The sequence below is a fragment of the Manis javanica genome, chromosome 2 (genome assembly GCF_040802235.1).
Source record: "Manis javanica isolate MJ-LG chromosome 2, MJ_LKY, whole genome shotgun sequence".
Taxonomy (NCBI): domain Eukaryota; kingdom Metazoa; phylum Chordata; class Mammalia; order Pholidota; family Manidae; genus Manis; species Manis javanica.
Window position 1 is genome coordinate 129,872,848 of NC_133157.1, and position 26,652 is coordinate 129,899,499.

The 26,652-nt window shown below is 45.0% G+C and overlaps 1 protein-coding gene across 3 annotated transcripts; it reads left to right on the forward strand.

The window, feature by feature from the left end:
* The first annotated feature begins 13 nt into the window (after positions 1-13).
* On the forward strand, positions 14-24,496 carry ASB13 (ankyrin repeat and SOCS box containing 13). Of its 3 annotated transcripts, none has more exons than XM_017671408.3 (6): positions 14-178; positions 8,028-8,125; positions 9,320-9,470; positions 18,111-18,245; positions 21,274-21,465; positions 22,668-24,496. In XM_017671408.3, exons 1-6 carry the CDS (start codon positions 136-138, stop codon positions 22,793-22,795), a joined length of 747 nt encoding a protein of 248 aa, XP_017526897.1. In that variant the 5' UTR covers positions 14-135; the 3' UTR covers positions 22,796-24,496. The 3 variants fall into 3 exon arrangements, with proteins under 3 accessions (XP_017526897.1, XP_017526896.1, XP_017526894.1); XM_017671407.3 differs by having other exon boundaries at positions 15-178; positions 8,028-8,215; positions 21,274-21,432; XM_017671405.3 differs by having other exon boundaries at positions 21-178; positions 8,028-8,215.
* The last annotated feature ends 2,156 nt before the right edge of the window (positions 24,497-26,652 follow it).

Consider the following 26,652-nt stretch of genomic DNA (forward strand, 5'->3'; position numbering starts at 1 on the left):
TCGGCGCCGGCGCGAGTCCGGTGGCGCGCCCGTAGGCGGGGACTACAAGTCCCGGCGCCGCGCCTCGGGGACCTGCCCCAGTGGCGCTCGGTCGCGTCTCGCGCCAGCCCGGCGCCGGCCCGGGGCAGCAAGGGCATGGAACCCCGCGCAGCGGACGGCTGCTTCGTGGGCGACGTGGGTACGAGCGGGCGCGGGGGTGGCGCGGCGACGGCGCGCGACCCGAGCCCCGGGGTGGGTGGCGCGCGCGCTCCTAGCGAGGGAGGTCGGGCTTGGGGGCTCAGGCAGCCGATGCCGGCAGCCCAGTGCCTCAGACGCGGCTCTGCACCCTCTCCGCCCGCCGTTCTCTTCCTGGGTTGCGCACCCACGCGGGTCGCGGGCTGGGTGGCGGCTCCAGGTCGCAGTGTCCGTAGCATCTGCAGGCCCACCCAGCCGCGGAGAGGAGCGCGCCAGCGGAAGGCACCCCCTGACCTGACCGATGGCACGCTGAAAAGTGCTACCAGGGTGCTCCACTGCATCTTAACCATTTTTGGGCTGCTCAGAATCAACGGATTGGAGGGCCAGGGGACATTATCCTGCTGCCCCGAGCGGGAAGCAGCTCGCCTGTCTAGGAAGTACTCTGAGGATGAAACGAGCATGGAGAGCATTTTGAAAGCCTGAAAGAAAAAAATATAAAGTATTTTTAGACTGGTTAAAACCAGTAGCTGAGGAAAAATGTAAGAAGTCTGAAGCTAAAGTTACCGTTGCGCCGCACTGCGGTAATAGCAAGGCAAGGATACTTGGATTTTGTAAAACAGCCAACATGATCCAAGACATTTAATAAACATCTCTTTGTACTTGGCGTTCCACCCCAGGCAGGCACTACTTTGACCCTGCCAGTGTGGTCAGCACTTGATTGATTCAATTAAATACGCAGTGAACACCTAACCTTGGAAGGCTATTAAAACATCTTTTTGTTCATATAGAACTTGTCATTGGCACAGCATTACTTCTCAGCATGCTTTTTGAGGTTTAAGAACGTAGCTTTAGAAGAAAAGCACCTTCTAAACTAATGAATTCACAACTTCTGGAGTTCATGGAATTTTTTTACTTTGTCAGTGTTTTACTTATTATTTACTATCTTTCTCCAAAAGTAAATTCTACTGACATTTTAATTCCCAACTTTAATAAATAAGCTGACTGTGCTGGATCCAAACAATACTGCTAGACTAGCAGTACAGGCCCATGATGGGAACTTGAACCCATTTTAACATTCTTATCTGAAGTTCTGTATGTGAGGTGTACTGCAACCACAGCATGTAGGTTTTTCATTTTTTAATACCTCAAATACCTCACAGAGGTAGAGATTGCAGAGTCTCACAATACGGCCTTATCAAGAAGTAGAAAGAATTTAGGGGAAGTCACCTCCTAAAGTGAATCCAATGTTGGTAACCTAGCAAGTGTAATATAGATCATATTGCCCCAAGGTGAGTGTCTGTTTGCAAAGGTGAAAAGGTAATCCCCATATTCAGCTCGGTACTCAGAAACTTCGGACTTGGAAGTACAAGCCTGGCAGAAGATGAAAGGGAATCTGGGCTCGAAGAGGGGAGGTGCTGTTTATTCTTCAGTTATCCTTAACCAAGAACTTAAGAATGTGGGATGGAGAAAAGGGGCAGCTCCTGGTACCATGGTGAGAGCTGCTGAGCCGCTATGTGATACGCCAGCAGGGGCCTCAAGTTCTGGGACAGCTTCTAGGCAGTCATCAGTACCTGTAGATAGAGGTAAGAGTGCACAGCTAGAAAGCAGAAAGCTGAGGTTTAAACCAAGGTGGGTTTGCTTTTTTTTTTTTTCCTTCCCAAATAGGTTTGTCTCTAAGCAATTTGTAGGGTTACCTGTAATGCTGGACTGGTTTTGTGACTGGGTTGGATAAGTCGTGTCTGCTGTGTGTTTCATGGGATAGGGGAACACTCTGACCACCTATTTGCTGTCCCCACATACTTTATCACTCTTCCTGCTGTGAGAAAGGTGTTTGTGTCAGGGGTCCACAGTCATGAGCGCAGGCTAATGTGCATCACCATGCCTGGGAACACATAGAGGTATATCTCAGAGGTATTGTAGGTTCAACTCCAGACCACTGCAATAAATGAGTCAAATACATTCGCCCTCCTAGTGCGTAAGAATTATGTTTACACTACACTAGTCTATTAAGTGTACAATAGCATTGTCTAAAACAATGTATATACACCTTTAAAAAACCTTTGCTTAAAAATTGGTTATCATCATCTGAGCTTTCAGGAAATCAGTCTTTTTGCTGGTGGCAGATCTTGCTTTGTTATTGATGGCTGCTGACTGATGGAGGGGTGGATGCTGAAAGGTGCCATGGCTATTTCTTAAAACAACAATGAGGTTTGCTGCGTTGATTGACTCTTCCTTTCATGAACAATTTCTCCATAGCATGTGATGCTGTTTCGTAGCATTTTACTCATAGTAGAACTTCTTTCAAATTGCAGTCAGCCCTCTCAAACCCTCCTGCTGCTTTATCAACTAAGTTTGTATAATTTTCTAAATCCTTTGTTGTCCCTTCAACAATCTTCACAGCATCCTCATAAGGAGTAGATTCCATCTCAAGAAATTCATTCATAGGAAGCAACTCCTCATCTGTAGAGTTCTCTCATGAGATTGCAGCAATTCAGTCTCATCTCCTGGCTGCACTTTTATTTCTGTCTGTGTTGCCATTTCCACCATATCTGCAGTGACTTCCTCCATTGGAGTCTTGAACCCTTCAAAGTCATCCACGAGGGTGGAAATTAACTTTCAAACTCCTGTGAATGTTGGTATTTTGACCTCTTCCCATGAATCATGAATAATCTTAGTGGCACATAGAACAGTGAATCCTTTCCAGAAGGTTTTAAATTTACTTTGCCTAGATCCATCAGAAGAATCATTTTCTGTAGCAGCTATAGCCTTACAAAATATATTCATTTGTAAGGTTTGAAAGTCAAAATTATCTGTGATCCATGGGCTACAGAATGGAGGTTGTTAGCAAGCATGAAAACAGAATTAATCTCATTGTATATTTCCATCACAGCTCTCAGATGACCAGGTACATTGTCAATGAGAAGTTATATTTTGAAACATCTTTTTGAAAGGTTTCAATAATGGGCTTCAAATATTCAGTAAACCATGTTATAAACAGATGTGCTGTCATCCAGCTTTGTTGTTCCATTTATAGAGCCCAGCAGAGTAGATTTAGCATGATTTTTAAGGACCCTAAGGCTTTTGGAATGATAAATAGTATTAGCTTCAACTTAAAGTCAACTGCTGCGTTAGCTCCTAGTATGAAAGCCAGTCTGCCCTTTGAGGCTTTGAAGCCAGGCATTGACTTCTCTCTGACAATGAAGGGCCTAGGTGGCATCTTCTTCCAATAGAAGGCTCTTTCACCTAAAGTGAAAATCTGCTGTTTAGTGCAGCCACCTTTAGTAATGACCTTAGATGAATCTTCTGGGTAACTTGCTGCAGCTTCTACCTAAGCACTTGCTGCTTCACCTGCACTTTTATGTCACAGGAATGGCTTCTTTCCTTAAACCCATGAACCAATGCCTCAGACTTTTTTCTGCAGCTTCCTCCCCTATCTCAGCCTTCACAGAATTGAAGATAGTGTAGGGCCTTGCTCTGGATTAGGCTTTGGTTTAAGGGAATGTTGTGGCTGGTTGGATCTTGTCTGCATATCATCAATAAGGCCGTTTCACTTTCTTATCATTTGTGTGCTCACTGGAGTAGCACTTTTAACTTCCTTTGAGACATTTCCTTTGCATTCGCCACTTGGCTGGTGCAAGAGGTGCCCAGCTTTCACCTGCCTTGGCTTTCAACATGCCTTCCTCACTGAGCTTAATCCTTTCTAGATTTTGATTTAAAGTGAAAGACATGTGATTATTCCTTTCACTCGAACTCTTAGAGGCCATTGTAGGGTTATTTATTGGTCTAATTTCAGTATTGTGTCTCAGGGACTGGGGAGGCCCGAGGAGAGGGAGAGACGGGGAACGGCCAGGCAGTGGGGCAGTCAGAACACGAGCACGGTTATTAAGTTCATGGTCTTACATGGCCACGGTTCATGGCTACCAGACAATTACAATAGCAATAGTATCACTGATCACAGATCACTGTAATAATGAAAAATATGGAAATATTGCGAGAATTACCAAAATATGACACCAAAATGTGATGCAGACACACAATGTAAGCAAATGCCGCTGGAAAATAGTGCTGATAGACTTGCTCAGTGCAGGGTTGCCACACACCTTCAATCTGTAAAACATGCCGTATTTTAAAACTGCAAAACACAGTAAAGCGAAGCTCAAGAAAACAAGGTAAGCCTGTATTTGCTAATTCCCCTCTTTAGCTAATGGGCAAGACAGAAGGGTACAGTTTGGGGAGGGGGCGGTAAAAATACTACAGTTAGACAACATTTATTGAGTACTTACTGTGTGCCAGGCCCCACATTGAATGCTTATGTTAAGCCATTCAATTTTCATAGCCCACTAGTGAGTAAACTGTTATATCCCAATTTACCAGTGAGGAAACAAGACTCTCAGAGAAGCTATTTCTTGCAAAATATCATAAACCGCTGTGTCAGATCCAGCAGTTCTGGCTTGGAGGACTGTGACCCACAGTGCTATGCTGCGCTGCTGCGGAGGCAGGGTGGGCTATAGGATGATAGAAATGAGGTGATCTCTAGTAGACAGTCATCAACAGATGACCAGGTAGGTTATCTGTCTGCAGAGGACATAAATTCACCCTAGACATGGTTTGTAAAAGTACACTTGATCAGACTGGGGAACTAGCTGTTGATTGGAAGTTTTTCTAGGTAGATGTAATAATAATAAAGGGCAATAATAAAAGGAGGCTGTTTATTGTAAAGTGTATGCAATGTGATCTTGTTGAAGTAGGGGGCTTGACAGTAAGGGTATGCCACTATTAACCCAGCATTGTCATCTGTGACTTTTTACCTTTTAAGTTTAGTGTCTAGAAGATTCTCATGTGCCCCAGGCTGAGAGTGCTGAGGAACTGTTGCTGTAGATTCTGCACTTGGGATGTTTACCGTCTCCACTAGTTAACCTGCTTTTGTCTGCACCTGGCTCAGACAATAAAGAAATATTTGCACACAATAGGAAGTCTGCTGCCACCTGGGTGCCACGCCTCATGTGTCCACTGACTCACCATGGTTCCCAGGTTTCTGGAACCTTCCTGCCTCTCTGGTTCTGCTGTTCTCGTGCCTGCACTGGCAGGCAGGTAGCCAGATGGCCACATCTGGGCAGTATCCTGAGGGAGAAGGGAGCCATCTCTTCCTTGGGAAGAGAGAGTTTTGAAGCTGTGAGACCTTTGCAGGCCCTCCCTCCCTCCCTTCTCATTAGGGAAGGTGGGGCAGATGGGCTACAAGAAATGGGATTGCTATGATTAACTTAGCCCACGCATCTGGGGAGGGATGCATGGTTTGGAAGCCAAACTCAGTGGCTGTTATAGTTTCTTAATACTGAGTGGCAGAGTGCAGGCCACTGAGGGTGACCACAGCACCAAAATGAGACGGGCAGACTAGGGGGGGCACGGAGGGGGGCTTATCCAGCATGAACGGGGACTGGGGTGGGCAAGGCCTCCTGGGAGATGTGGGTAAAACTGTAATATTTCCAGAATATTTCTCCTGGTGTTAGTACATCTGCATATCAATAGGCATTCAGAGGTGGAAAGAAGTATGGCTTTAGTGCCTTTGCATCATTCCTCAGGGGTGGAGAGAAGTTCATCTCCATATCAATGGTAATTACCTGGGCAACAGAGGGCTTACCTGTACCTGAGAGGTGAGGGGGAGGGCTAGTTTTGTTTCTGCTGGAGCAGGGAAGAGAGAAGGCCCTGGACTGCGATTTGTAAGCAATAAACGTATTTTAAACTTTATTCCTCCCTTTGACTGATTTCAGTTTTTAGAGGGATTTCCTCTCCCCAGACTTACAGAGAACTAACCACTGGATTTCAGTCTGGAAAAGTACAAGTAGAAGTTAGTTGGATAAGCAGGGAGGAGGATAGGGGAGTGAAGGGGGCTCTATTCAGAGGGAGAGGTATTGTCTAAAACCCTGGTTCTCAATGTGTGGTCTCCAGGCCAGCTGTAGCATCTGGGAACTTGTTAGAGATTCAGATTCTCAGGCCCCACTGAGACCTACTGACAGGCTCACAAGCCCTCCAGGTAATGCTGACCTGTGCTCCTTGTGAGACCCACTGGTTATAGGGGCAGGGAGGTCAAAGCGCTACCTTTTATTACTCTTAATTACTTCTGAAAAGACTGAGTCTCCAAATAGTCACATTCTGAGGTACTAGGGGTTAGGGCTTCAAATTCTGAATTTGTATGTGTATGTGGGGGGTGGGGGGGGTGGACAGTTCAGCCCATAATAGATTGTATGCCAACAAATTAGATAATATAAATAAAGTGGACTAATTCCTAAAGGTCTCAAACTACCAACTACCAAAATGACTCAAAATAGAAAGTCTGAATAGATGCATAACAAATGAAGAGATGGAATTAGTGATTTAAAAACTGATACTAAGGGAAAGCCCAGGCTTAGATCTCTTTTTAGGTGATTTTGACACATTTAAAGATTTAATGCTAATTCTTCATAAACTCTAACAAAAACTGGAAGAGAATACTTCTCAAACCATTCTGAGGCCAGAATGATAGCAAAACCTTGATACCAACGCCAGACAAATACATTGATTAAAGAAAAATGACATTTGTGGATACAGACACAAATATCCTCAGCAAACTACTAGCAAACCAAATCTAACATCATATAAAACAGATTATACACCAAGACCAAGTGGGATTTATCCCAGGCATGTACGCTTGGTTTAATATCTGAAAGTCAATGAATGTAATACACCATTTTAACAGAACTTTAAAGGCCATCATGATAATTGCAATAGATGCAGGAAAAAGTATTTGACAAAATCCAACACCCTCTCATAAAAACTCTCAACAAACTGGAAATAGAGGGGAATTTCCTTGACCTGATAAAGCCTAATCCAGAGCAAGGCCCTACACTATCTTCAATTCTGTGAAGGCTGAGATAGGGGAGGAAGCTGCAGAAAAAAGTCTGAGGCATTGGTTCATGGGTTTAAGGAAAGAAGCCACTCCTGTGACATAAAAGTGCAGGTGAAGCAGCAAGTGCTTAGGTAGAAGCTGCAGCAAGTTACCCAGAAGATTCAGCTAAGGTCATTACTGAAGGTGGCTGCACTTTTATGCAAAACCTCCAGCTGACATCATCCTTAACACTAAGTCCCACCTGAACACTTTCACTCCAAGAACAGGAACAAGGCAAGTATGCATGCTCCTACCCTGCTGTTCAGCAGTGTGCGAGTTCAACTGTGACAGCACAAAAAAGAAATGAAAGGCATCCAGAAGGGAAAGAAAGAAGCAAAACTACCTCTATTTGCATCTGACATGATTTTATATGTAGAAAATACTGAGGAATCTGCTAAAATTGAGTAATGAAAACATGGGCCCTATTTTCAAGGTTCCTCCAGGCAGGGAGGGGGACCTTTCAAGTGCTTTAATGAGGGTATGCAAGCATTGTGGAAGTGTTTCCCAGAGAAGAAGGTGTTTTAGGTGGTCCATGTGGAGGATGTGGCACCTCAGCAAGAGGTTGCAGAATTGGCAATGGGGATGTGGGCAAAGGCAGGCCTATAAGGCAGGGAGAACATACGCAGAGACATGGGTGTGAAATGGCAGGGCAACAATGAGCTGCAAGTGTGTGGACAGTAGGTCCCGTGTGCACTGTGGGGGTGTTGTGAGAACAGGTCAGGGCAAGGTCCAGATCTGCAAGGCCCTCATGTGCCATGCCAATTTGCTTGGATCCACCCTTCACTGGTGAGTTTACTCACAAATTTTGAGTGGGAGCATTGGACCAGTTACCTGATTGTATATAGTGTCTTGAGTCTCATAAGTGTGCTTGTGTTCATTTGCCCTGGGTGGAAGTGGCATGGTCTTATACTAGGTCTCTCTTCCTCTCCAGGATTCTGGGTGGAGTGCACTCCTGTTCATGAGGCAGCCCAGCGAGGAGAGACCCTGCAGCTGCAGCGGCTGATCGAGAGCGGTGCCTGTGTCAACCAGGTCATGGTGGACTCCATCACACCCCTGCATGTGGCCAGCCTGCAGGGCCAGACACAGTGTGTGCAGCTTCTGCTGGCTGCCGGGGCCCTAGTGAGTGGCCCTTTGGGACAGATTCCGGGGCTGGCTGTATTTGCAGAGTGGAAGGGACAGCTCCAGAGCACATGAAATGGGAGGAACAGAAGAGGCTGGGATTAGCGGTCTGAGATGTGCAAAGGGACAGAAGAAAAAGAGGCAGGAAAGCAGAATGGGATGTAGTAGAAGCCCAGGGAGATGGGGGTGGTCATTATGGCAACTATTCACCGAGGACCAGTATGCGTGGTCATGGACTTGACTAATCGGAGTCACTGGTGGCCAGAGAGGGGCAGTTTTAGCAAAATGCTGGAGGGAGGGCTTTGGCTCTGCACATGAGCAGGGGTAGGGGTAAGCGTGCACATTAGACAGGCTTTGGAAGGGCTAGTGGGGCCTGGGCTGAAGAACTGTTTGGGCTCAAAGAACAGTATTCCAGTCTCTGAGGTGACTAACTAGGATGCTGGCAAGCTAGCTCTCAGTGGAAAAAGGAAAACGAAGCAAGATCTGATTTCCTTCTTTCCCTGGTGTAAATATGCTGCGGCTGATGTGCAGCCCCAGTAGTTTGCAGCCAGCAGAGGGGCGGGATGCCTAACAGGGTGGGAAGCAGCTGGATGTCTGCTCTCTGAAAGCCTGGCTACTGCGGTGGTCTTGGGGGAACTGGAACAGGCTTCAGCATGTACCCAAAGAGCATCTGAATTTGCATAAATTCTCAGCAGAATCTGCCAGTTTGGGAGTTGGGAAAAAGATCGCCTATTCCTGCCCTAGGATTTTCCAACGAGAGACACATTAAGCAGCTGTAGGTCCTCCTAGCTGAGACTTGAGTTAAAACCCACTTTTATACCCTGCCTTCCTCAGCTTATAACCAGAGCTTGCCTGGCCTCCTCTGTGCTCTGGGGGTTGAGGGGAGAGTGGGGTTGGGTTGAGCCACCCCGGTTAGGACTCCTGCACTGAGTAGGCTGACACCAGCCCGTGCTACTGTCTGCCCTGGAACTCCCTTGCCCACCCAGCACTGTAGTATGTACTAGAAAAATGATTCTTCTAAGGAGTGTTTTGCAAAATGAACGTGGCTAAGGAGGAGCAAAGTAGTTGCAGGGACCCCCTCTGGCGTTGCTTCCTCCCTACCAGGTGGATGCCTGCAACATCGATGGCAGCACTCCTCTCTGTGACGCCTGCGCCTCGGGCAGCATCGACTGTGTGAAGCTCTTGCTCTCCTATGGGGCCAAGGTCAACCCTCCCCTGTACACAGCATCCCCGCTGCACGAGGCCTGCATGAGCGGTGAGTTGGTGGAAGCCATCGGCTGACAAAGGAGACTGCCCAGGCTGTGTCCCCGGAGGCTCTTGGCTTTTCCTCCTGGAGACCCAGTCCTCGCCGGGATGAGGGTCCGTTGATTCTATGCTAGGATTCTGTTCCCTCGCCAAGTCCCCAGTGCCTTTCAGATGTCCACCCTGCAGTTGCTTGCTCAGTCCTTGCTGTCATTTTGCCCTGTGGGTCCTATTCCCATTGGGAGGTCCAGATGCAACCCTGGGACCTGTGTTCTCAGGAAGGTGTTGCTCCAGGAGGCTCAGGGAGCAGCTGGGATTTCAGCTGCCCTTGCAGGATGGCTAGATTCCAGTTGGTGGGAGGAAATGGGGAAAAGCACGGGGAAATGACTAGTTCTGTCTCACTGGACAGAAACTCCCATGGATGGTCAATAACAGACCATATTGGGAATGTAGGGCAAGACCAGCTAGTCTTTAAATGACAGACTAAGGAGGCTGGATTTGCCTTTTTGAGCACAGGTCACAAACCTGTGGCCTACATGTTGATTGACTGGCATGGTGTGTCTTTGCTGTGTTTTGTTGGGTGTAGGTCCAGGTTACCTCAGGCTCCACAAAGGAACACTGTTTTCTGCTCAGGTCATCTTTTGTCTCCTGTGGGCACTGGGGATTGCTGCAGGCCCCTGTTGGAGGTTTTTAAGCAGATATTGAGGAAAACCTTTTACAAAGGTTTTAGTGTTATTCCTTGTGTAGGGAGGAATAATTTTTTTAAAATTTTGGTATCATTAATCTACAATTAAATGAAGAACATTATGTTTACTAGGCTCCCCCCTTCTCCAAGTCCCCTCCACATCCACATACCCCTTCACAGTCACTGTCCATCTGCATAGTAAGATCTATAAAATCACTACTTGTCTTCTCTGTGTTGCACAGCCCTCCCCGTGCCCCCCATGCACTATACATGCTAATCGTAATGCCCTCTTCCTTTTTCCCTGCCCTTATCCCTCCCTTCCCACCCATCCTCCTCAGTCCCTTTCCCTTTGGTGTCTTTAGTCCATTCTTGGGTTCTGTGATTCTGCTGCTGTTTTGTTCCTTCAGTTTTCCTTTGTTCTTATACTCCACATATGAGTGAAATCATTTGGTACTTGTCTTTCTCCACCTGGCTTATTTCACTGAGCATAATACCCTCTAGCTCCATCTATGTTGTTGCGAATGGTAGGATCTGTTTTTTTCTTATGGCTGAGTAATATTCTATTGACTATATGTACCACATCTTCTTTATCCATTCATCTACTGATGGACATTTAGGTTGCTTCCATATCTTGGCTATTGTAAATAGTGCAGCGATAAACTTAGGGGTGCATCTGTCTTTTTCAAACTGGAGTGCTGCATTCTTAGGGTAAATTCCTAGAAGTGGAATTCCTGGGTCAAATGGTATTTCTATTTTGAGCGTTCTGAGGAACCTCCATACTGCTTCTCACAATGGTTGAACTAATTTACATTCCCCCCAGCAGTGTAGGAGGGTTCCCCTTTCTCCACAACCTCACCAACATTTGTTGTTCATTGTCTTTTTGACAATGGCGATCCTTACTGGTGTGAGGTGATATCTCATTGTGGTTTTAATTTGCATTTCTCTGATGAGAAGCGATGTGGAGCATGTTTTCATGTGTGTGTTTGCCATCTGAATTTCTTCTTTAGAGAAATGTCTTTTCAGGTCCTCTGCCCATTTTTTAATTGGATTATTTGCTTTTTGTTTGTTGAGGTGTGTGAGCTCTTTATATATTTTGGATGTCAGCCCTTTATCGGATCTGTCATTTATGAATATGTTCTCCCATACTGTAGGATACCTTTTTGTTCTATTGATGGTGTCCTTTGCTGTACAGAAGCTTTTCAGCTTGATATAGTCCCACCTGTTCATTTTTGCTTTTGTTTCCCTTGCCCGGGGAGATATGTTCATGAAGAAGTCACTGAAGTTTATGTCCATGAGACATTTGCCTATTTTTTTTTCTAAGAGTTTTATGGTTTCATGACTTACATTCAGGTCTTTGATCCATTTTAAATTTACTTTTGTGTATGGGGTTAGACAGTGGTCCAGTTTCATTCTCTTACATGTAATTGTCCAGTTTTGCCAGCACCATCTGTTGAAGAGACTGTCATTTCCCCATTGTATGTCCATGGATCCTTTATCGTATATTAATTGGCCATATACGTTTGGGTTAATGTCTGGAGTCTCTATTCTGTTCCAATGGTCTGTGGCTCTGTTCGTGTGCCAGAACCAAATTGTCTTGATTACTGTGGCTTTGTTGTAGAGCTTGAAGTTGGGGAGCGAGATCCCCCCGCTTTATTCTTCCTTCTCAGGATTGCTTTAGCTATTCGGGGTCTTTTGTGGTTCCATATGAATTTTTGAACTATTTGTTCCAGTTCATTGAAGAATACTGTTGGTAATTTGATAGGGATTGCATCGAATCTGTATATTGCTTTGGGCAGGATGGCCATTTTGATGATATTAATTCTTCCTAGCCAGGAGCATGGGATGAGTTTCCATTTGTTAGTGTCCTCTTTAATTTCTCTTTAGAGTGTCTTGTAGTTTTCAGGGTATAGGTCTTTCAGTTCCTTGGTTAGGTTTATTCCTAGGTATTTTATTCTTTTTGATGCTATTGTGAATGGAATTGTTTTCCTGATTTCTCTTTCTATTAGTTCATTGTTAGTGTATAGGAAAGCCACAGATTTCTGTGTGTTAATTTTGTATCCTGCAACTTTGCTGAATTCCAATATTAGTTCTAGTAGTTTTGCAGTGGAGTCTTTAGGGTTTTTTATGTACAGTATCATGTCATCTGCAAATAGTGACAGTTTGACTTCTTCTTTACCAATCTGAGTTCCTTGTATTTCTTTGTTTTGTCTAATTGCTGTGGCTAGGACCTCTGATACTATGTTGAATAACAGGGGAGATAGTGGGCATCCCTGTCTTGTTCCCGATCTCAGAGGAAAAGCTTTCAGCCTCACGCTGTTCAGTACGGTGTTAGCTGTGGGTTTATCATATATGGTCTTTATTATGTTGAGGTGCTTTCCCTCTATGCCCATTTTGTTGAGAGTTTTTATCATGAATGGATGTTGAATTTTGTTGAATGCTTTTCAGCATCTATGGAGATGATCATGTGGTTTTTATCCTTTTTGTTGATGTGGTGGATGATGTTGATGGATTTTCAAATGTTGTACCATCCTTGCATCCCTGGGATGAATCCTACTTGGTCATGGTGTATGATCCTTTTGATGTATTTTTGAATTTGGTTTGCTAATATTTTGTTGAGTATTTTTGCATCTATGTTCATCAGGGATATTGGTCTGTAGTTTTCTTTTTTGATGGGGTCTTTGCCTGGTTTTGGTATTAGGGTGATGGCTTCATAGAATGAGTTTGGGAGTATTCCCTCCTCTTCTATTTTTTTGGAAAACTTTAAGGAGAATGGGTATTATGTCTTCTCTGTATGTCTGATAAGATTCCAAGGTAAATCCATCTGGCCTGGGGGTTTTGTTCTTGGGTAGTTTTTTGATTACCACTTCAATTTCCTTGCTGGTAATTGGTCTGTTTAGATTTTCTGTTTCTTTCTGGGTCAGTCTTGGAAGGTTGTATTTTTCTAGGAAGTTGTCCATTTCTCCTAGGTTTTCCAGCTTGTTAGCATATAGGTTTTCATAGTATTGTCTAATAATTCTTTGTATTTCTATGGGGTCCGTCGTGATTTTTCCTTTCTTATTTCTGATTCTGTTGATGTGTGTTGATTCTCTGTCTCTCTTAATAAGTCTGGCTAGAGGCTTATCTATTTTGTTTATTTTCTCAAAGAACCACCTCTTGGTTTCATTGATTTTTTATATTGTTTTATTCCTCTCAATTTTATTTATTTCTTCTCTGATCTTTATTATGTCCCTCTGTCTGCTGACCTTAGGCCTCTTTTGTTCTTCTTTTTCCAATTTTGATAATTGTGACATCAGACTATTCATTTGGGATTCTTCTTCCTTCTTTAAATATGCCTGGATTGCTATACACTTTCCTCTTAAGACTGCTTTCGCTGTGTCCCACAGAAGTTAGGGCTTTGTGTTGCTGTTGTCATTTGTTTCCATATATTGCTGGATCTCCATTTCAATTTGGTCGTTGATCCATTGATTATTTTGAAGCATGTTGTTAAGCCTCCATGTGTTTGTGAACCTTTTTGCTTTCTTGGTACAATTTATTTCTAGTTTTATACCTTTGTTGTCTGAAAAGTTGGTTGGTAGAGTTTCAATCTTTTGCAATTTACTGAGGCTCTTTTTGTGGCCTAGTATGTGGTCTATTCTGGAGAATGTTCCATGTGGACTTGAGAAGAATGTGTATCCTGTTGCTTTTGGGTGTAGAGTTCTATAGATGTCTATTAGGTCCATCTGTTCTAGTGTGTTGTTCAGTGCCTGTGTCCTTACTTGTTTTCTGTCTGGTGGATCTGTCCTTTGGAGTGAGTGGTGTGTTGAAGTCTCCCAAAATGAATGCATTGCATTCTATTTCCTCCTTTAATTCTGTTAGTGTTTGTTTCACATATATTGGTGCTCCTTTATTGGGTGCATATATGTTTATAATGGTTATATCCTCTTGTTGGACTGAGCCCTTTATCATTATGTAATCTTCTTTATCTCTTGTTACTTTCTTTGTTTTGAAGTCTAGTTTGTCTGATACTAGTATTGCAACACCTGCTTTTTTCTCTCTGTTGTTTGCATGAAATATCTTTTTCCATCCCTTGACTTTTAATCTGTGCATGTCTTTGGATTTGAGGTGAGTCTCTTGTAAGCAACATATAGATGGGTCTTGCTTTTTTATCCATTCTATTACTCTGTGTCTTTTGATTGGTACATTCAGTCCATTTACATTTAGGGTAATTATTGAAAGATATGTACTTATTGCCATTGCAGGCTTTAGATTCGTGGTTACCAAAGGTTCAAGGTTAGGTCCTTTACTACCTTACTGTCTAACTTAACTCACTTATCGAGCTATTATAAACACAGTCTGATGATTCTTTATTTCTCTCCCTTCTTATTCCTCCTCCTCCATTCTTCATATGTTGGGTGTTTTGTTCTGTGCTCTTTTTCGGAGTGCTCCCATCTAGAGCAGTCCCTCTAAGATACCCTGTAGAGGTGGTTTGTGGGAGGCAAATTCCCTCAACTTTTGTTTGTCTGGGAATTGTTTAATCCCTCCTTCATATTTAAATGATAATTGTGCTGGATACAGTAATTTTGGTTCGAGGCCCTTCTGTTTCATTGCATTAAATATATCATGCCATTCTCTTCTGGCCTGTCGGGTTTCTGTTGAGAAGTCTGATGATAGCCTGCTGGGTTTTCCTTTGTAGGTGACCTTTTTCCTATCTGTAGCTGCCTTTAATACTCTGTCCTTGTCCTTGATCTTTGCCATTTTAATTATTATGTGTCTTGGTGTTGTCTTCTTTGGGTCCCTTCTGTTGGGAGTTCTGTGTGCTTCTGTGGTCTGAGCAACTATTTCCTCCCCCAGTTTGGGGAAGTTCTCAGCAATTTCTTCAAAGAGACTTTCTATCCATTTTTCTCTCTCCTCTTCTTCTGGTACCACTATAATGTGAGTTATTGTTCCTTTTGGATTGGTCACACAGTTCTCTTAATATTGTTTCATTTCTGGAGATCCTTTTATCTCTCTCTGCATCAGTTTGTATGCATTCCTGTTCTCTGGTTTCTAGTCCATTAATGGCCTCTTGCATCCCATCCATTCTACTTTTAAGTCCTTCCAGAGATTGTTTTATTTCTGCAGTCTCACTCTGTACTTGCTCCTTTAGCTCTTGTATATTTCTCTGCAGCTCTGTCAGCATGTTTATGATTTTTATTTTGAATTCTTTTTCAGGGAGACTGGTTAGGTCTGTCTCTGCAGATCCTCTCTCAGGAATTGTCTGGACTCTTTTGGACTGGACTAAATTTTTCTGCTTTTTCTTGGTGATAGCAGTGGGTGTAGGCAGGTTGCGGGTGTGTCAGCTGGGAGAAAAAAGTCCTTTCCTGTTTGCTGGATGCCTTGCCCTTCTCCGCTGCCTGTGTCGGTTACACGCACTCCTGGAGCAGCCACCGGGTTAATCCCCTAAACTGCTGTGGGTGGGGTCTACATCAGAGCAGCGCAGAGCCCTGTGGGGAGTGGCAGGCACCCCTGGTGTGCTCCTCTGCGATAGTGGCGCCCCTGCTGGGCACCTGTGTGCCAGCAGCGGCCTTTGGGTCTGGCTTGGGTGGCTGTGCATTGGGCTGGGATTCCAGTCAGGTGCTGGGAGCATGACTGCTCCCTCTGGCACCGCTGCAGGTGCGCACGGGCCTCTCCCGTGCCCCTCTGGTGGTGCGGTCGCCAGCACGCATAGGCCACTCCTGCGCCGCTCAGTCACCACCGCCGCGAGCTCTTGCGAGCCTTTCCCAGGCCCCTCTGGTGCCGCGGTCGCCAGCACATGCGGGCCACTCCTGGACCTCTCATGTGTTGCCGCTGCGGGTTTGCACGGACCTCTCCCTGGTCCCTCTGGCACCGCTGGCACACGCGGGCCATTACCAATCCCCTCTGGCACCCCCATCCCCAGCGTGCGCTGCCGCTCTCCCACTACTGGGTCAGTGTTTCATGGTCTGCGCCCGTTGGGGAAACGACTGGCCGGCTGCCTAGTGCTGTGAGGGGCTTTAGAGCTGCGCTGCCGCCCAGGGGGTTAGGACGCCTTAAGTTCCCCAGGATTCCCACCTGCTAGCTAAGTGTGCTGGGACGACTTCTTCCAGCTGTGGGGTCCCTGTCTCTTTAAGACTTGCAAAAAGCACTCGCTTTTCTTTTGTCTCAGGGGCGCCGGTTGCAGGGACCTGCCCACAGGTTTTGCCTTTCCATTTCTCTAATATCCAGCACCCCGTGCCCCATGTATCTGCACTCTGGGTGCAGATTTCTAGAGCTGGTTGTTTTGCAGTCCTGGGCTTTCACTCCCTCCCCGTTCTGACTCCTTTCTTCCCGCCGAATTTTGGGGGGGCTGGGCGTGGCTTGTATCTTACCGCCTTTGTGTGATGTTGAGTTCTCGCAGATGTAGATGTATCCTGGCTGCTGTACTGTATCCACTGGTGTCTCTTTTAGGAATAGTTGTATTTATTGTATTTTCATAAATATATGTTTTTGGGAGGAGATTTCCACTGAACTACTCACGCTGCCATCTTGGCTGGGAGGAAGAATTTTTTACCCTCCACCTATCTTAGTTAGGTTCAATGGCTGGGGCCCTGCCCATTAAGCTCACAAAGAATGGATTAACAAGGGAAAAGCACAAGTTTGTTAATGCCTGCGTCACATGTACCCAGAGGAGCACCCATCAGTGATTAGAACTTGGCTTATATTTTAGCAAAAGAGCAGTAAGTTTTAAGAGAAGTGACCAGACAAAGGAAGAGGATTTGGGGCTTCTTGGATGGCAAATCGCAAGGAGACAAATGCACAGGGAGCTCATGGGAGGTGAGGCCAGCTTTGGCAAGGCTTGCGATGGTCCACAGGTGCGTCTCTGGTGATCATCTGTCCTGCCTGGTGTTGGCAGTTTGGGAATTTTACAGATTCACCTTATGCTCTTAGGCAAATGGGGGAGGGCATACAGCTTTTCTTGTATTTCTTCTCAGTTGTCTTCAGCTCAAAATAACTTCTGTGAAAGTGGCATAGTTTGGTGTGATAAATCCTGTCACCCTGCAATAGACAGGATGAGCTTTGGTGGTGGTGGTGGGTGTCTCTGGAAGTGGAGAGATGAGTCAGGAGCCATCGCAGTGATCAAGTGCAAAGCCCTGAGATCCTGAGCTTGATCATGGCATGTGGTAGATTCACTTAGAATGCTTTGGGGGAAGAATCAATAGATTTGCTGTGGGGGAGAGTTGAACACAGGGTCAACGCTGACTCAGGGTTGAGCAGGGAGTGGTGCTGGGACAGATTGGTCAGGAACACGAGCCCCTGGGAAGGGAGGGGACTTTGCAGTGGCCAAGATATCAAATGAGATTGACCAGCAGAAGGCTGTAGGTGCGAGGCAGGATTTCAAGGCTAGTGGTGACAACGGATTAGAGCTGCTAACAGCAAAGTGTGGTGAAGTATGGTGCAGTCCAGGATGGGATGAAACCCCACATCAACCTGGGTTAGAGACATAGGGCAAGGAGCCAGGGGAAGAGGTAGGCAAGGTGTCAGCTTGGAAGGTGGGGGGCCCCAGGAGGTGAGGAAATTTAGGGAAGCTCATCCTAGAGTCTTGGACTGGGGATGCCTGCAGCTTCATGTCGTCACCTCTGGGCTCAGCACTACAGACCCAACTCAGGAGAGAGTGCAGAGGTGGAGAGCAGTGAGGGGCAGCGAGACTGGCTGTGCAGAGGTGGCCTTCCAGGACCTTTGTTTTCCTAATGGAGAGCTGGCCTTGCCCTCCCTGCCTCCCTTGCCCCACAGGCTTGGAGAACCACTGCACTCTCTGGAGAAAGAATAGCCCCCCCCCCTTGCTCCCCAGGACCATGTGGGACCTAAACAGCTCTGAGTTGGGATGAAGCCCTGGTTCCCTCTCCTCTGAGATCAGGCATGGGCTTCCCTATTCCAGCTGCTCTTTACGTTATGCTGGTTATTTCAAATGAATATGTTCAGTGTGACTTTTCACCCTTTTCCATTTCTTTTAAGGAAGTTCTGAATGTGTTAGGTGTCTTGTTGACGTTGGGGCCAATCTGGAAGCGCATGACTGCCATTTCGGGACCCCTCTGCATGTTGCCTGTGCTCGGGAGCATCTGGACTGTGTCAAAGTGCTGCTCAATGCAGGTGAGTTGGTATTTATATCTGCACTGCTCAGTGCAGGTGCCTCTTGTTTCCACCTGTCCTCCTCAGGGCAGGTGGATTTTGTTTACCTGCACCGTGCACTGTGGAGAGCTGGGTGGTGGAGTCAGATGGACCACGTGTGAAGCTTGCTCTCCTGCTTGCTGGCTGATACCTTGGGCCTCAGTGTCCATATCTATAAAACAGGAAATATAAAACCTATTTTGCAGGTCATCAGGAGGATTTGTGATAACATTTCCATGTACCTGGTGCATAGTAGGCATTCAGCAAATGCTAATCATTACTCTTAGAATTTAGTGCTACTTTTCACATGGTCACAGGACACCATTCATGATACCTGCCTAATGGGGTTGCTGTCTAATCAGAACGATTTGGGGATCCAACGTGAAATGGAGTCGGCAACATTTAATCCAGGTCACTGTCAGCTGATCTAAAAAGGCTCAGAATGTAGAGGTTCCCAAGGTGGAAAACAAAAATGAAATAATAAACAACCCTACCAAGGGAAGGTTACATTCAGGACCTGTCCACCAGAGAAGTTTTGAAATGTAGCCAAAGCTGGTATTGGCAAGGAGTTCTTATTAGGCACCCAGTATAAATATTTTGTTGAGGGAAAATTTTAGCTCAGTCATTTCATCTATTCTGGGTGCGACTTAGGATGAAAAACAAAACTGTTGAGAAATGAAGGAGTGAAACCAAGTCTTTGAGATGCAGATTGTTCGTGCAAGGAGGTCTGGGGTGGGGGGTGTCTGGGAAAGATGAAAGTCCAGCTGGAGTAATTTTTAATCTGATCACCAGCAGTAAATGTTTTTTTTTAATGTGAGATTTTTTTTATTTTTTATTTTTTATTCTTATTAAGGTATCATTGATATACACTCTTATGAAGGTTTCGCAAGAAATACAATATGGTTGATACATTCACCCTTATTATTGAGTCCCACGCCCCATACCCCACTGCAGTCACTGTCTGTCAGTGTAATAAGATGCCACAGAGTCCCTATTTGTCTTCTCTGAGCTACACTGTCTTTCCTGTGACCCCACACACACCATGTGCACCAATCATGTTAACCCACAATCCCCTTCTCCCTCCCTTCCCACCCACCCTTTCCCATTCTTCCCGTTTGGTAACCGCTAGTCCCTTCTTGGAGTCTGTGAGTCTGCTGCTGTTTTGTTCCTTCAGTTTTGCTTTGTTGTTAAACTCCACAAATGAGGGAAATCATTTGGTATTTGTCTTCCTTTGCCTGACTTATTTCACTGAGCATAATACCTTCTAGCTCCATCCGTCTTGTTGCAAATGGTAGGATTTGTTTCTTTCTTAAGGCTGAATAGTATTCCATTGTGTATATGTACCACCTCTTCTTTATCCATTCATCTACTGATGGACACTTAGGTTGTTTCCATATCTTGGCTATTGTAAATAGTGCTGCAATAAACATAGGGGGTGCATATGTCTTTTCGAATCTGAGAACTTGTATTCTTTGGGTAAATTCCTAGGAGTGAAATTCCCAGGTAAAATGGTATTTCTATTTTTAGTTTTTTGAGGAACCTCCATATTGCTTTCCACAATGGTTGAACTAGTCTACATTCCCACTGGCAGCATAGGAGGGTTCCCCTTTCTCTGTATCCTCGCCAGCATTTGCTGTCTGTCTTTTCTATGTTGACTATCCTAACTGGTGTGAGGTGATATCTTATTGTGGTTTTAATTTGCATTTCCCTGATAATTAGCAATGTGGAGCATCTTTTCATGTGCCTTTTGGCCATCTGAATTTCTTCTTTGGAGAAGTGTCTTTTCATATCCTCTGTCCTTTTTTTAATAGGGTTATTTGCTTTTTGGGTGTTGAGGCATGTGAGTTCTTTATATATTTTGGATGTTAATCCCTTGTCAGATATGTCATTTACAAATATATTCTCCCATAATGTAGGATGCCTTTTTGTTCTGCTGCTGGTGTCCTTTGCTATACAGAAGCTTTTTAACATGATGTAGTCCCATGTGTTCATGCCCCCTCATTTCCTCCTATTTTGGCCCTCTGAATTTATAAAAAAATTCAGTAAAGTTGCAGGATATAAAAATCAACAGGGTGACATGCTGGTGATCTGATGTTTTTTAATCCCCACTTTGGTGATTATTTTATGATTGTGATTTGAATCTACTATTTGGAGGCTCACTTCACGGTTGCTGGGCTATTTGCTTACTTTCCAAACTACTTTCCCCACCTTCCTCTTGTTACTCCTTACCCACGTACTTTGAAGAAGTTGGTTTATTTTTTTTAATAAAAATTCTGAGGTTCCTGGAGATCCCGCTGTATAGAAGTGGTGATGGTTCTATATAAAGCATATCTTTATCAAAATTGTTATCTTTTGATGCATCTAAAACTGCTGTATTTAGTTGCTACTTGTTCACAATTTTCTGAATGTTTCTATTTTCCCAAGAAAGAGATGAATGGCAGAGTTGGATTTGAGATTAAGAGACTTTATCTCTTACCTGAACTCCAGGGTGTTGGGGAACATTACTTGTGTTCCCTCTGAGTTTCACTTTTGTAAAAGGATATTTATATTTAAGGAATATTCACTCATTCATGCGACACACCCTCTCAGAGCCTCTGTCCCGTTCCTGCTGCGTGTGCATGGGTGAGGGAAGGTCAGGGGCCTGAGAGGCTCAGTCTGAGCTCTGGTGCTGCAGGACAGGCTGTCTGGGCATTAGGACTGTCTCTTAACTCACAGCACAGCTTTTGCTTTATTTTTCTTTTTGGTTCTATTTCCAGCTGTATTTCCTTTTTTAAAAATTGTTTTTCCAGTTATATTTCTTGATTACTGCTAACCTGTCCTTAGTCCTTTTGTTATAAAAAAAAGAAGTGATTGCTGCTTTTGGGTTTTGGAAAAGATGTTAAAAAGGCTGCAGCAGAGTCTGTCTTGGTCTTGATTCCTGGAGAGGACTGCTTTAGTCTGCTCTGCTGGACAAAAAGCACCAGCTCATGTTCTCCTGACTCCACATGCTCTCCTTGCTCTGGGCCTGCAGGGGCCAATGTGAATGCGGCAAAGCTCCATGAGACAGCCCTGCACCACGCTGCTAAGGTGAAGAATGTTGACCTCATCGAGATGCTTGTTGAGTTTGGAGGCAACATCTATGCGCGGGACAACCGGGGGAAGAAGCCATCCGACTACACTGGGAGTAGTGGTGCGCCAGCCAAGTGCTTTGAGTTCTATGAAAGTGAGGCCCAATGCTTCTCCCTGTTGTGGTCCTTTGAATGATGTGGTGTATTCTATAACTGCCTGAGAGACAGTTAGGCAAGAAGCTCTGTCCTGACAACATATCAGATCCCTGATGAGTAAATAAACAAGCTCGGACTTAGTCCTGATGAGGCTGATTATACAGATGTAGCCCTTACAATTTGGCAAACAGTACAAATGATCTAAGGGCAAGACTTCTTCGGGTAAACGCTTTTACCTAGACTTTGTGTTTACCTAGACTTACACTCACATTCAAATACCTATCAGTTGAAAAGAGAAACCTTGTTATTCAAATTGTTGCCAGCCCTATTCAGCCAGAATCCATTTGGATCTTAGAGGCAAACACCATCCCTATCTGTCAGTTAAATATTTCCAGATGGTGTTTCTTTTCTTGCATTCAAATACTTTGGGGGATGAAGTTACCTGGTAAAATGAATTTCACCAGTAGTTTTTTCTTTCAAAGAGCTTTTTATTTCACGAGTTTCCACAAATTGAGAATACTCTGGTTAATTTATACTTTATCAAACCTAGATATAAATGTGTCCTGCATGGTTTTTTGAAGAATCAAATCATTCTAAAAGGCAGGCCTTGAGGCCAGGCCCTGCTTTGCAAATGTTCCAGGACCCACCAGGCGTCTTCCAGCTTTGGCCCTGGTTTGCTTGCCCTCCTGAACTCTAGTTCCATCTTTGTCCTGAGGTCCCAACCCCCTGCTCTAGGATGTGCATTTGAGTATGTGTCTGCTGGAGCTGTGTGGTGCTGTGAGGCAGTTTTCCTTGGGTCCCCTTAATGGCCTGAAACAGCAGGAGCTGGCAGCTGGCACCAGCCCAGGACTAACCTACCCTGTCCCTCATTTGTCTGGAAGTTTGAGCCTGCTAGCCATACATTAGTCCTTTGCTGACAAATCTGTATGCCAAGTTAAAATATGAAAAAAAAATCACAAAAACAAACAACCCCCAAAACTCCACAAAATAAAATTCCACTGGATATCATCTAGTTCCATTTCCTGATCTTCCTCCCTGGGTCCTGTTGTCCTTCCTCGAAGCCTTCCAGAGGAGGCATGCAGGGCACGTCCTACTGCACAGAGAGGGTGGCATCACCAGCTCCCCCTGGGCACTTACTAGGTTGAAGGGTGTGCTCTGCTTCCTGAAGGTGACCTCATGTGCTTCTATTCTCTTTTTTCAGAGACACCTCTGACCCTGTTGCAGCTCTGCAGGGTGAGCTTCAGGAGGGCCACTGGTGTCAGAGGGCTGGAGAAGATCACCAAATTGAACCTCCCTCCCCGGCTTATTGATTACCTTTCCTACAACTGAGCTGCAGATGCGGGAGGCAGAGGCTGCTGGGGCTTCTGCCTTGTCTGTCTGAAGCTGGGCCGTTGCCCTAGATCAAATGATGTCCCTGAGTCCCTGCCACCAATCTATTTCATCTTCTCTGAAGATCCTGGAGAATGTCTCCAATGCCTTGGAGACAGGCCACACCTCACCTTTTGGGGGTCCTGTGCTGGCCGCTGTCCAGCTGGCTTCTTCACTGACCTTCCTCAGAGGGACCCTCAGGAAAGACTTCCAGAAGCATGGGGAAAGGCCAAACCAGGCAGGGCAGGGGGCCAGGGCATTGCTGAGAGGGTGGCCCTGGCTGATTCTTGGGGCCCTTGAGTGGCCCTGGGCATTCAGAGGAGCCTGTGCCACAGGCGTGCCCCTTGGGAGGTTGGGTCCTGACCCTGTGGCCCAGGACACTGCTTTGGTGACATCATGCCACTTGAATGCTTGCTTCTGGAGCCATGCTTGACACTTTCCAAGGCCCACTTGTGCCCAGGTATGCGCATCACCCAGGGTTTCTTATGGGTCTCAGTTGGGGAAGGCTGGGGCATTTCACTCCCCACTAGCACAGTGTTTCTTTGGAAATTTTTCTTCAGTTTGAGGTCTCAACTCTTCTAACAAAGTTTATATAGGGAATAAAAAGCTTTTAGACATACATAGGTTTTGTTTAACCTAGGTTTTATTAATGTCTTTACAACAACAGTAACATGAAGGTGTTTAAACACATTCCCAGGAGTAGTCATTTCCAGCATGAAGGACTGTTAGGAAGCTCTTTAAGGATTATTTTTCATCTGTTTCTCAGTTGCCAAATGAGTTATTTTCCCATCCTAAAGTTTGCTAACTCCTTGAAGCACTGAAATTAGTAAACGAGGTTACCAACACCCACTGGGTATTAATCGTTGATTCATGCATTTGCAGATAATTACAGAACATGCATTATGCTTAAGGAATTGTCTCAGCTTTGCACTGGGCAGGAAACAGATTGATTATCCCAGGCAGGGAAAGAAAATCTGTTACAATCTGTTCCTGTAGTATTAGAAACAACTTATATTCTCTGTTACAAGCCAATATACTATTAAGTAGTATATTCAGGCTGCATTTGTTTAAGATTCTGTATAATTAAAAACAACAAACACAGGGGAGTTAGACCAGAAGACTTTTCCATAGTTAGTCCATTGTATTTGACTTCTGGGTTGCTGGGGCGGGCACCACTTGTGAACACTATTGTGAGTCATGCCTGAAGCCAGCGTCCTTAGAAATGGGAATGTCACCAGATTCTGCAGGTCTGCCTGGTCTTCCCTACCCCAGAGAATGTGAGGAGGATGGCCTTATATAATCACATAGTTGTTCTTCATGGCCAGAGGTGTCTGGCTGTGGGTTCCATGAGTGGCCCCAGATCTGGTGAAAAGTTTCATGCTGGCCACCCTGGGAATTTTCCAGCCATGCCACTGCAGTCTTTATTGGATGCTGAGAAGGGCCACTCCTGTTCAGGGACAGCTTTAGGTCTGTCTAACAAGGTTTGGATAATTCATGTTTCTGCATGTACTAATAACAAAGACAAAAACATCACATTCTGCCCTTTCCTCTTTACGACAAACTTGCCTCTAGCAATAAATGCTGAGAACATTTTCACAGGTGGAGTGCTGAGGGCAGGGCCCAGTCTCAATGCTCACTGCTCAATAAAAGTTGTTAAATGGAGTTCATCCTTGTGTTTGTGTGGCCCTGTTCTTATCAAGAGCAGAAACACAGTGGGGCTTCATCCTGTGTGAATGGAGGAGGGTGTATTCTCCATGTTTTGGAAGGTCAAGAGGTGGAGTCATGCCATCTCAGGTTCCTCACTGCTGCCCTTCCTCATGCCCTGGGGCTGATCTCAGTGCCACCTATGCATGGATTGGCACTGCCCAAGAATCAGTTGATTGATTTTAGGGCCTCTTGGACCTTTTCCCCATGGCTTTATTAGGATAAAATTGATGTATAACCTGTCTGAACCCTTCCACAGGGATGTGACTAAAGATGTGTTTTGCCATCTTCCTAGTTGCAGAACAGGGACAAAAGGTCAGAATTTGGCCATTAAAAGGTTACTGATAATCACTGAATCGTACAGATGAGAAAGTGAGGGGTCACTAGCCTCACATTTTTATAAGGCTGAAATTAGGTGATTAAAAGATGCCTTGAAAAATGTAAAGGGCTCCCCAAACGTAAAAGTTACATAGTTATGACTGTACTGTGATTTTGCTGTGTCTGTAGATCTTACAGCTGTGTAAACAATTCTTTTCTGATTTTGGGCTATCACCTATTTCAGAAATACTATATTCAGAAGACCTCAGTTTACATTTTAAAGCTCAATGTGTAAATGACAAATTTGGAGAAGCCATATACAACATAGATAACAAGTGATTGGTAATAAACATATATAAAGATCTTTTATAAATCATGAAAATGATAAATCCAATAGAAAAAAACGGGCAAAAACTATGAATAAGAAATTTGCAAAAGAGGAAATCTCAAGTGTCCCCTGACAGGAAGGGGATGGTCAAGGGAATGCAAATTAGTGAATATTTAATTCAACAAAATCATACCATTATTTTGCATCATCTTGATGAAAAATTGAAAGGTCTGACAGTTCCTTAATGTTGATGGGCCATACAGGTAGATGGGGACTCATAGACTGCCAGCAGGGATAACTGGAAATGTGTATTTGGAGCAGTGTTAGACAGTATCTAGTCCATGAAAAGTATATACCCCACATGCCCAGTATTTCTGCTTTTGCAAATATACCTTAAACTCTCAGACATATCATAGGGAGACATGTGTGAGGATGTTTAGTGCAGCATGTTTGCAATAGCCAAAGATGCCATTATAGTGGAAAAGTTGTAGAATATAGTCCTCTAATGCCTACATGCTATTAAAATTAAGATGAATTAGAGTTATATGTGTTAACGGTGATAGATCTAAATGAGTTGCCAACCTTATTTATGTGCAGTATGAATCCGTTTGTGTAGACTGAAATACACAACAGCCGAGGAATCTGAGGATACCTATGTGGGTAGTACATGCATAAGATTCCAGGACCCACAGCCCAGGTGTGCTTATCCCTGGGTGAGGGGGACGTGTGATCTGGAGAGAGGCACAAAGGCACTTCACCTCTGTGATAGTCGTTTCCTAAAACAAGGTAGGAAGCACATGTGACAGAATGCTCGCACTTGCTCTTGTTGGGTGGTGCCTCCTCCATGTGTTTCCATACTTAGTTTTCTCATAAGTAAAAATTTAATGCACGGAGAAGGAACAGAGGGCAAAAATGTCTTTTTAAAAAAGAGGAAGAGCTCTGTGTGACCCTTAGAAAAGATGCTGTTTAGAATGCCCATCAGCATCCTGTGGGCCACGAGCTTGTTTTGGAGGTGAGATCTTGCATTCCACAACAGTCGCTGACGCTTCTCACCATCCTGGTTTTTGGACGGCATTGCAGCCGCTGTCTTAGACTGCATCCTTGCAAACCTCTGAGTGCCCCCAGGGCCGGTTGGGTGGAACCTCTCTCCTCAGCTAGCCTCTCCAGCTTTGGAATGACTCACTACCTAGAGGATTGTGAACTTTTTGTATGTGGCTCTGGGCAAAGTCCCCAGCTTCAAATCCTACCCTTCGGAGGAGTAAAAACCAGGTCCTCACACTCTAGGAACCTTGTCTCTGCAGGTTGACGCAGCTATGTTCCTGGGCTGCTCGCCCCCTGCAGGTCTGGCAAGGGAGGTGCAGGCAAAGAGGTGATATCTAGGTTTCCTCTGGTCTCGAGAGTCCCTGGTCAATGCTGGTACAGCAGATAGACGTTGGCTGCATGTGGTAACCAATCAGTACTTCTAGAT